This window comes from Alligator sinensis, unplaced genomic scaffold (assembly GCF_000455745.1).
Source record: "Alligator sinensis unplaced genomic scaffold, ASM45574v1 scaffold255_1, whole genome shotgun sequence".
Taxonomy (NCBI): domain Eukaryota; kingdom Metazoa; phylum Chordata; order Crocodylia; family Alligatoridae; genus Alligator; species Alligator sinensis.
This window is the reverse complement of record NW_005842270.1, coordinates 257,431-267,140: the sequence shown is the minus strand read 5'-3', so window position 1 is coordinate 267,140 and position 9,710 is coordinate 257,431. Positions and strand designations below refer to the sequence as shown.

Below are 9,710 nucleotides of genomic sequence, written 5' to 3'. Positions count from 1 at the left end.
CCCCCCCGCCAGACACTGCTGCATGGAGCTGGGGGGTCTTAGTGACACATGCACCGTCTGCTCTGGCTCCGTCCAGGGAGGTGACCCAGTGCTGAGTAACACCGGTGGTTCCAGCTGCACCCACCAGCATCAGCTGAGGTCAGAGCTGGGCCCGGGTCTCCCAGCCTGGCATGCCGGGGAGCAGGCTACCACGGTGGCTGCAAGCTGATCACTTCCTGCTTGCCGCGGGGAAGCAATCCCAACAAGGCCCCCAACAGTGCCGCTGTGCACACGAATACTGCTGGAAGCCTGCATGTGCCGTCGCAGCACGACAGGTCTCCCAAGTGCTTCCCGTTGTTGGGCTGTCCACGAGATGGCCCCATGAGGAGCCGGCATCCGCTTTCCCTCCCAGCGCCGTGCGGACAGAGGCACTCACTTGTGTCCCCGCATGCCGCACTCAGCCTGGGTACCATCATCGTGAAGGCTGATCAGGCCTCCCCTCCCCGTACTTGGTGCTGGGGTGCTGTTCTGGATACACATGGACCTTTCAGTGGCTGGTAGCAGGGGCACCCTGAAAGGCAGCATGCAGCATGTGCTGGGGAGAGCAGGGCACTGGAGCTGGGCTCTGGCATGTCTGAGCAGTGGGGGTGAAGCCAGGTGTTCGGGGCTGGCTGTGGGGAGACAGGGGTGGCGGGTTGGTTCGTATCTATTAACCAAGCCCCATACAGCTGTGGTCAGCTCCTTCCCTTCTACTACCCTCCTTTTTCCTGTCCTCTCCTGCAGGCTGGTTCACTCTGGCTCAGGGCGCCGGTCTCCGTGCCTCGGCTCCGAGCTCACCTTTGCCACGCGGACGGGCTCCCGTCAGGGCATCGAGATGCACGTCTTCCGGGTGGAGACGCATCGGGACCTCTCATCCTGGACCCGGGTCCTGGTGCAAGGCTGCCACGCTGCTGCTGAGCTCATCAAGGAGGTGGTCCTAGGTACAGCGCACACAGCGGAGCGCAGTCATGGCTCAGAGCCCTGGTTGTCTCACCTCACAGGCAGGCAGGCAGCTTACCTGCAGCCAGGCCCCGGTGTTGGCAGCTTCCCGGGGCTGAGCCTCTGGTTGGAGGTCTCTGAGCTTGTCCTGAGCCACACAGGACCCAGCTGGAGGGCATGATCCCACGCTAAGATGCACAGGGCCTGGACGAGGCACAGGAGGCAAAGAGGAGCGTGGGCTTTTGGAGAAAGCCACGTCCCCTGGCATGGAAAGACCTTCCCGGGTGCTAGGAGCCGGGCAGCTCTGGTGCTGCGATGGTGGCAGGGGGGTGAGCGTGGAGGCTGCTGTGAGGTCCGTGTTGCCGGCAGACGCAGCAGTCTCAAATGGAAGCAATTATCTCGCAACACTTGTGCCCCCGCTGTGCCCTGAGCAGCTTCCAGCCTTGCAGCCAAGTGTCCCAGCCATGGCTCCAGGGAAGCCTTGGTGAGAAGTTTCAGCCAACAGGAGCCTGGGGGTTGTGTCTGCATCCCCAGTGCAAGGGTGATTGGCTGGCACCTCATTGGTACCATACTGGCCGGTACCCCTGGAGCATAAGGGGCAGAGAGAGGCTGTCACGGTGCCCGCTGCCCAGATGGCTCTGCCCATGGGAGGCAGAGCTCGAGGCTGGAAGGAGCCTCTCATCCCATCAGGTCCAGGCTCATTTGCCCCGAGGGTCCCCATGTCCACTGCCCCTCCCATGCACTGCAGCCAACGCAGTGTCTTGCGAGAGCCCTTCAGCGTGACGGGGGTCAAGAGCAGGGGGCGTACTTGTTAGGTTCACGTGCACTTGGACAGCTTTGGGGAAGGGGACCCAGCCTCGGGCTGTAGAGGGAAGCCAGAAACCCAGCACGGGTCCTTGTTAATCTGACCAGGGGAGGGGGGGATTCCTCCTGCCCCCACCTTGCAGCCAGATGGGCCCAGCATGGGCAGAAAGGCTACCAGCTGAAGTGGGGAGTCTGCGCCCAGCGCTCACACACATGCACGCATGCACACACCCCCCCCCCCCGCCCCCCGCTTTGCAGGCTCGACTCGTCCCTGCCCCTCTGCAGCCGTTGATCTCCTGCTGAGATTGTTGTTTATCTTCAGTAGCAATTCCCGTCCCCAGCGCTCTGCCGCCCCGTGTCTATAGAGCGTGATTGTATCCCCTCGCCACCCTCGCTTCTGCTCCGCTGAACAAGCCGGGCGCTGTCAGGCGCCTCCCCCTCCCCTGTCCTTCCCAGCGCCCTGGTCTCTACCCATCACAGTTGGATTTAATCAGGCTCTTTAACCCGAGTGACCAGGCCTGGTTGAAACAGGGCCTTGCTCACGCCCCAGACGAGGGTGCTGTAACTTCCCCAGTGCTGGGTGGGTCCTTGAGGCTTGCCCGCAGCAGTAGGATGGCCACAAGCCGCCAGGGACTAGCGCGCCCCGGCCCCTCTCTTCTTCGCCGCCTCCTGTCTGACCCGCCGCCCGGCAGGGACGTGCTGGCACCAGTCCCAAAGTGCACAACGCCACAGTCTGTTCCACGAAGCCATTTCTGCCACTCCACCCCAGGGGACGGTCCCTCTGGCATGAGCACCCCATGAAAGGGTCGGGGAGGAGGATGGGCCCTGGGGGACACTGCTACTGCCCCCACTGCAGCCTGAGCTGAGCGCCCGGGCTAGCAGCCTGGCCGGCCTTAGGAGGCCCATGGCTGCCTCTCATGTCAAGGGCAGAGATGGGGGTGCTGTTAGGGCCTCGTGGGGTGCCCCCAAGCAGGCGGGTGTGAAGGAGCCAGACCAGTCCCTGCACCCGGGAGTCAGTACATGGCCCCCGCGCTGGGGCGCCCAGCGGTGCGAGGAGACGGCTAAGGCGGAAGCCGGGGCTGGGCTCGGCTCGAGCCCTGGGCTGGAAGCTCCCTCTAGCGCCCAGAGGGAGCGGCCTGCTCCGCCGGCTGCCGGGGCTGGGGTGTGCAGGAAGGAAGCGAGGGGCATGTTTGCACAAGGTTAGCCCCGTGGAGAGCAGGGCAAGCCTCCCCGTCCTTCCCACCCCTTCTCCCCATACAGCATGGTGGTGTTTGGATGGGGGCCACGCGAGACGGCCGGCCTCGTCCCACCCTCCTGGAACAGCAGCTTTGCAGCTGGAAGGAGAGAGAGGCCTGGGGAGCCCTAGACTTGGTGCCGTTCACCAGGCCTCTCCTGCCCGGCCCCGCTGTGTACCAAGTGGTGTGGGGCTCCTTCCTAGGAGGAGCCGGTTCAGCCGCAGCCCCCCCCATAAAGCCCCTGGGAGGGTCCGTGGCTTCTTCCAGCTGAGCTAACGAGCGATCGGCTTGGTGCTGGGGTTTGCACGGGGCTCCTGCCAGCTTTTGAGCAGACCCCAAGAGCATGCTGCTCACATAGGGATGGAAACGTGTCTGCAAAGGGTCTCGGGTGGCTTGGAGGTGGTGCCAGAAAGCTGGTTTGAGTGCTAGATTACCAGCGATACTCCCAGGCTGCTCCCTCTGATGGGTGTGAGCCTCCTGGAGCTGGGCACCCCCTTCCTAGAGCCTCCCCAAGGGCAGGGCCTGGCCCCACTTCCAGCACCAAGCGGGGTGCTGCGACAACAGGCTCCCCGGGCCTCTGCGCTCGCCGTGGCTGCCCACCGTTGGGGCAGAGCTCGTGTGTCGCCAGGGCCTGCAAGCTGCCCTCGTGGCACGAGACATTCGGGTCTTGCCAGCCCCGATTCCTGGAACAGCATCGGGACCGTCTGGCAGGGCTGGTTGCAAAGTCCTCAGTGATGCAGGGATTGATTTAAGCTGTTCAAAACCACCTTCGTTTGACCCAATGGCCTAAAAATTGCACTTGGGGGTGGGGGGGACTGCTTCTGGGAGGGCCCGGGGGCCCTCTCCAGCAGCAGGATCCGGCAGTGAGTGCCTGCCCATCGCAGGTGTTTCCATTGCCACAAAACGGGGGAAAGCAGCTTCTGCGAGGCTCCTCTGGCTGCCCTGGGCTCGTGTGCGCCTGCGAACGCTTCGTGCCTGCGGCTGAGCCTGGGCGGGGTGGGGAGCCGGTGCCAGGCGTTCTTGGAGGCTTCGTTGTCTTGCCCGGTCCCCGTGCGCCCTGGGGGGGGCTGCGAAAGCAAAACCTGAGCAATCTCTGGCACTTCCTGGGCACAGATACTGTTTCGGGCAACTGCCCGAGACGGAAGGGAGAGATCCCTAGCAGGGAGGGGCGTATCCTGTCCCCGGATGCAGCCAGCACGGCCTGCTTGGGACGTGGTCCAGGGCGCCAGCGGGGGGTCGGTCGTCCAGTCTCAGCTCAGTTACAGGATGTATCTAGTCCTGGCTCCAGCGCTGCCCCCAGAGCCTCCTCTGTGTCCCCCGTCCCAGCGCACGCTTGCACTGCCCCTGTCCCCGTGTGGCCTGTACCCGCAGCGGAGCCGGGTTACCAGCTGCATGGTGAATTCCCAGCTCTGAGCTCTTCAGCAGGGACCATCCGTCTCCAGATAGGAGCCCTGAGTGCCCTCGTGCCCGTGGCAGTGCCCGGGCATTGAGACAGGCCAGCTCGTGGTTCACCGTCATTGCACGCTTCTGGGTGAGCTTGGGGGCTGCTTCCCCCCGGGCTACGGGGGCACAGGCCAGCATGGGGCTCGGGGGCTGGGTTTGTGTGGCCAAGCCCTGAGGCCCTGCTGTCTCTGCAGGCTGCACGCTGAACGGCCAGGAGGCGAAGCTCACGATTCACTACGAGAGCGGCTTCACCATCTCCAGGGACGAGGCAGGTGCCAGCAGCGTCCTCTTCCGCTACCCCTACGAGAGGCTGAGGATGTCTGCGGACGACGGCATCAGGAACCTCTACCTGGACTTCGGCGGCCCCGAAGGGGAGCTGGTGAGGACGCGTCTGGGCGGGTGGTGGACCGGGTCCCTCGGTGGCCAGGGCTTAGGGTGGCACGGGGGTTAGTTCTGGATGGTAGCACCTGCCTTGCTGGCAGTCGCAGCCCTCCTGTGGGGCAGCTGCCTTGGGAGCTCCCGCTCGCACGCGGCTGGGTGCATCCAGCTGACCCATGCATGCACCATGCTGGCAGAGCCAGTCCGCCCTTGGTGCTGCCCTAGCTGGGGGAGGCTGGTCGGGAGGGGTGCCCTGGGTCCATACAGTGATGTTTCAGCCTGGGGCAGGTGCCTGCACTGCACCTGGAGCTGACGGAGCCTCCTGTCCTTCCTCCCCAGACTCTGGACCTGCACTCCTGCCCCAAGCCCGTCGTGTTCGTGCTGCACACGTTCCTGTCCGCCAAGGTCACCCGCATGGGGCTACTCGCGTAGGGGCTGGAGGGCGGCCGGAGCGCCGCGCCCCCATCCCCGCAGCGGCAAAGCACAAGCGTCCCCACGTTCTCCCGCAACACTAGTGCCTTGACCAGGCCCCGGGGCTCGCGGCTGAGTGGCAGCCCTGCTCCTGGAGCCGCTGGCTGCCTGCACCGCAGCCCTGCCTTCCTGAGCTGCGCCCCTGCCTGCCCGCGGCTGAGCTCGGGATGGGGAGGGTCTGACCTCACCTTGCTCAGCCCCTCCGCGGACGGTGCTTGGCTGCTCCGAGCCGGGGGCCGCCGGTTTGGCGGGGCGATGGCAGCAACAGGAGCCGACTCGAACTAATCCTCACTGGGGTATTAAGCCATTTTTACTGCTTACCAAATGTGCCTTCGGCCTGGGCGGTGTGGAGCTGTGAGCTGCCTGCCCTGGGGGGTCGTGATGAGGGGGTGAATGCACATGAGGGGCTGGGGCAGCTCTTGGGAGTAGGGGGTGTAGCCCCCCCCTTGGTGCTTTAACCCCAGGCTGCTTAGCCAGGCCCCTGCAGTCAGGGGAGCAGCGCCGGCTCCTCCCAACACCGCCTGGTCCTGCAGCCAGGTGGAAGCGCTGTGGATCCGTTTTTCTCGGGAGCTTCCCCGTGCCCGTGAGCCCGGAGGGCAGGGGCCAAACCCATGCACGTGGTGGGGCCAAGCCTGAGGGCTCTGCTGCCTCTCTTCTCCACCAGCCGGGAGCCAAGCTGCGGCATAGCAGGGACGCTCCCGCACCCACCGTGGAGCCTGCCCCAGCCAGAGGACTGAACAGCACAAAGCAGCGAGGGGCCGGGACAGGGTCTGTCTTCAGCTCATGCAGCCCTGCGGAGCCCGTGGTGCCCGGGGCTGCTGCTCTGGCCCCTCGGCCCCCCTCAACATCCTTTGCTTTTCTAATGAAGTCTTACCAGGGTCAGGGCAGCCCCCAGAGTCGGGGTTGCGTGAGGGGAGTCCTGGCTGGAGGACGGCACAGGGCTCCGGATTCAGCGTGGGGCCCAGACAGTCGCGCTGTCCCCCAGAGAACGTGGTGTTTGGAAAGCTGGTGTTGCTGTGGGCAAATGGGCATCTCCCTCCCATGCCCCCCTTGCTCTGCCAGCACTGACTGAGCTGCTATGCACATGCTGCTAGGCCTGGCTGCTCTCAAGGGGAGGAAGTGTCCTGGGGGCTTCCAGGGAAGGGCCGAGAGCCTGGAGCACGTTGTCTGCGGTTCGCGCCTGGCCTCGGGGACAGCTGTGGCTGTAGGCACTGTGCCGCTAGCTGCCCCTGGGTGCGGTTAATCCTGCCCAGTGCGGGCAGCAGTGGGTGAGGGTGAGCGGTCACTAGCAAAGCCCTGGATGGGGCGGCAGTGGTGGGGTCAGCCCAGAAGTGCCTGTGGGTTGGGCTGGCTGGTGGCTCCTCACCCGGGCAGCAGGGCCCCCAGGTCTCGCTGCTGGGCCGTAGGCAGTCGGGAAGCTCGGACCACCCGCTCCCACAGCCGGGGCATCTGGCACCTGCCTGGCAGCAGAGGGTCCTGCGCGGAGGGCAGTCGGGGGACCTGCGGGGGGGAGGCAGTGCCAGGGGCACTGCACCCCGCTCCGCGACCCTGCCCCGAGGTTGGACAAGCGTCTTCCTCCTCCTGTCCCGGCCGTGGCTCCTCACTTGTTTGCCAGGACCCTTGTGTTCAGCCCCAAGCCGCTCTCTGCGTGGCCCTGGGAGCACCGGGGCCGCCTCGGCCCCACTGAACCCACGGCCCCGTGGACGGGCAGCCCCGCGCTGACCCAGCCAGGGCAGGGGGCTCGTTTGCACGCTGCCCTGTTCTCTCCCGAGCTCTTAATTGCCCCACACGTGCCCCCTGGGAGCACTGAGCCTCGCGCCAGTCCAGCCACTCAGGTCCTCTTAGCTTTGAAGGTGTCTAATGCTTTACCGCCGTACTGAAAGGGCCGTTCTTCGGCTTCCTTTTCCGAGGCCTTCCCCGTGCCCTCACCACCAGCTTTATCCGCTTGGTGCACCTTGAGCAGCGTCTGTGCCCAGCGGAGCAGGCGGCTTTCCCAGAGCCCATGCAGGCGACGCGCTTGCTCCTGCGTGACCTCTCCTTGCAGGGAGCGGGGTGGAAGCCCGAAATCCCAGCTCTGCCTCCTCCCCGGTCACCTCTGGGACGCTGGGAACTAGGAGACATCTCTGCTAGGGCCTCTCCGGAGCCCGAAGGAAACGTGCTAGTAGGGCACAGCCCCTGCCGGTCAGGGACGCAGGGGAGGGGGAATGCCCTGTGCTCAGCTTGTCGCGGTCCTGGCGGGTGTCTTCAGTGCAAGCCTCTCGGGTGAACGATGCTGTGGTCACTAACACCTGTGGCCGGTGCAGGGGTTTGCCTGCTGGGGGGGGATGCATGGCTGACCTTTCCCAAGCCAGAGGGGCCTAAGGTCACCCAGAGCCAGTTCATTTAGGTGGTCCGCCGGCAGGATGACGCCCTTTTGCAAAATGTCTTGTGCAAAGCTCGTCGGCCGTGCCGCGGGCAGCAGGGCTCCGGCCGCGGCTGGCTGCACCGCGCCAAATACGAAGCAATAAAGAACAGGGCGGTGGAGCTGGCCGAAGCAAGTGCCGCCTGGGCAGGGTCGCGCTCCGGGCGCACGCGGGTCCCGGGCGCAGAACTGCTCGCGGACCCGCAGCTGCTGCGGTACTAAGTGCCCGACAACAAAACCTCTCGTTTGCCTCCGCGCCATGAGACAACGTGCGCGCACTTCTCACCCGAGCCCGTCCACGCCCAGGCGTGTGAACAGGAGCCGGGGGAGGAGGCTGCGGGGCTGTTTCTGACCCCTCTGTCTTCCTGTCCCTTCCCCTCGGCCCCGCCGTGCTAGCGGGGCGCCCTGTGCCCGTAGCACGGCCGGCCGGGAACCAGCCACCGCGGCGCAGCAGCGTTAAGGGTGAATGTCGGAGAAAGCCCCCGAGGCCCCGGTGCCCAAGACGAGACCCCGATGGGTGCAGGAGGCCCCGGGTGCCCTGGGGAGCAGCTTGCACAGGACCACTACAGATATTCACCAGTGCAAAATGCGCTGCTCGACGGCAGCAAGGCGCGGGCTGCCTCGTCCTGCCAGGCCGTCCCGGCTGCTCTATTTTTGTACCCTTTCTAAGCCGCTATTTATACCAGACTTCTCCCCCTCGAGGTTTTGAATCTCAGCCTTTCGGGACGTCCAGGTTACCAAATCCAGACCCCCCAGCCAGGCAGGGCAGGGCAGGCCGGTCCGTGGTCGTTACACGCCGAACGAAAGCTTTACGTGTGCTCCAGAAATGCAGCTCGGAGGCACCTCTCGGCCGGCGCGGGGCCTGCGTTGTATTGTACGTAGCAACGCCAGCGGGACCGGGGCCGAGCTGAACCTTTCTGTTGTAAATACCAATAAAGGTCGGTGCCTTTAGGGTCTCGTGTTTGGTCTCCCTCTGCTTCGGCCTGGAGAAGTGGCGGGGGGTCAACCGGGGAGCGCTCAGCACGGGGGGAAGACGCCAGGCCACGTGCCACCAGCCCCGACTCGCGAGGGGAGGGTCCCGGTCCCCGGGGAGGGACATCAGGGCTCTGCTTCGTGACCAGGGGCTCCATCCCACCCCCAAATCTCAGTAGAGCTGGGGTGTCCGCAGGGTGGGATCGCACCCTCAAGCTTCCCTCCATGCCCGCGAGAGTGAGGCGCTTGTTTAAATGAACGCGGAGCGTCTCCGGACCCGCTGCCCCACGGGGCCCGGGCTGGAGCAGGCTCGGTGCTGGGGCACGCGACTCGGTCTGCATTTGCCCTAGTGGGGCTCGGGCTGGCATCGGGGTCACCCTCAGGAGCGGTGCCCCAGCGAAGGGTGGTGCGCAGCTCGCACCAGGGCTCCAGCTGCCGACGACAACACCAGTGCCACGAGACAGACCTGGAGCCCTTCAGTGTCGACCCCTGGGCCGTGCCCAGGGAGCGACCGTCGTGGTCAGGGGGCCTCGTGCCTCCCAGTCCCCGCTGTCCCGCTGCAGGGATGGGCGCCGGCCCCCGGGACCGCAGACTCAGCCTGCTCACGAGGACACACCACACAGCCTCGATCCCCGTGTGCACCTAGGCCAGGAATTAGGGTTTAGGGTCAGAGCTGGGGTTGAGGGTCAGGGAAGGGGTTGAGGGTCAGGAGTAGGATTGGGGTTGGGTTTTGCGGGCAGGAGTAGAACTGGGATCAAGGTTTAGGGTCAGAGCCAAAGTTGTGTTTCAAGGTTTAGGGTCAGAAGTAGCATTGGGGTCAGGGTTTAGGGTCAGGAGCAGGATTGGGGTCGAGGTTTAGGGTCAGGGGTAGGATTAGGATCAAGGTTCAGGGTCAGGAGTAGCATTGGGGTCAGGAGTCGCAGCGGATGCCAGGGGGCCGCCAGGGGGCGCTGCGGGGCGGCAGTTCCCGGCGGGGCCGCCAGGGGCGCTCTCTCCCTCTCCCCAGGCGTCTCGTCTGCTCCCCTCTCGTCTCGTCTGCTCCCCCTCCC

At 65.4% G+C, this 9,710-nt stretch overlaps 2 protein-coding genes across 2 annotated transcripts in view; both read left to right on the top strand.

Moving 5' to 3' along the window:
* SNTB2 (syntrophin beta 2) overlaps nt 1-8,667 on the top strand; it is a 21,723-nt gene extending 13,056 nt beyond the window's left edge. Inside the window, exons 6-8 of the mRNA XM_025209172.1 lie at nt 763-959; nt 4,634-4,818; nt 5,157-8,667. Coding sequence (XP_025064957.1) covers nt 763-959; nt 4,634-4,818; nt 5,157-5,249 — 475 coding nt within the window. The 3' untranslated portion in view covers nt 5,250-8,667. The remainder of the gene's footprint in view (nt 1-762; nt 960-4,633; nt 4,819-5,156) is intronic.
* The window catches only part of VPS4A (vacuolar protein sorting 4 homolog A), a 6,123-nt gene continuing 4,568 nt past the window's right edge, over nt 8,156-9,710 (top strand). Inside the window, exon 1 of the mRNA XM_006027854.3 lies at nt 8,156-8,206. Coding sequence (XP_006027916.1) covers nt 8,156-8,206 — 51 coding nt within the window. The remainder of the gene's footprint in view (nt 8,207-9,710) is intronic.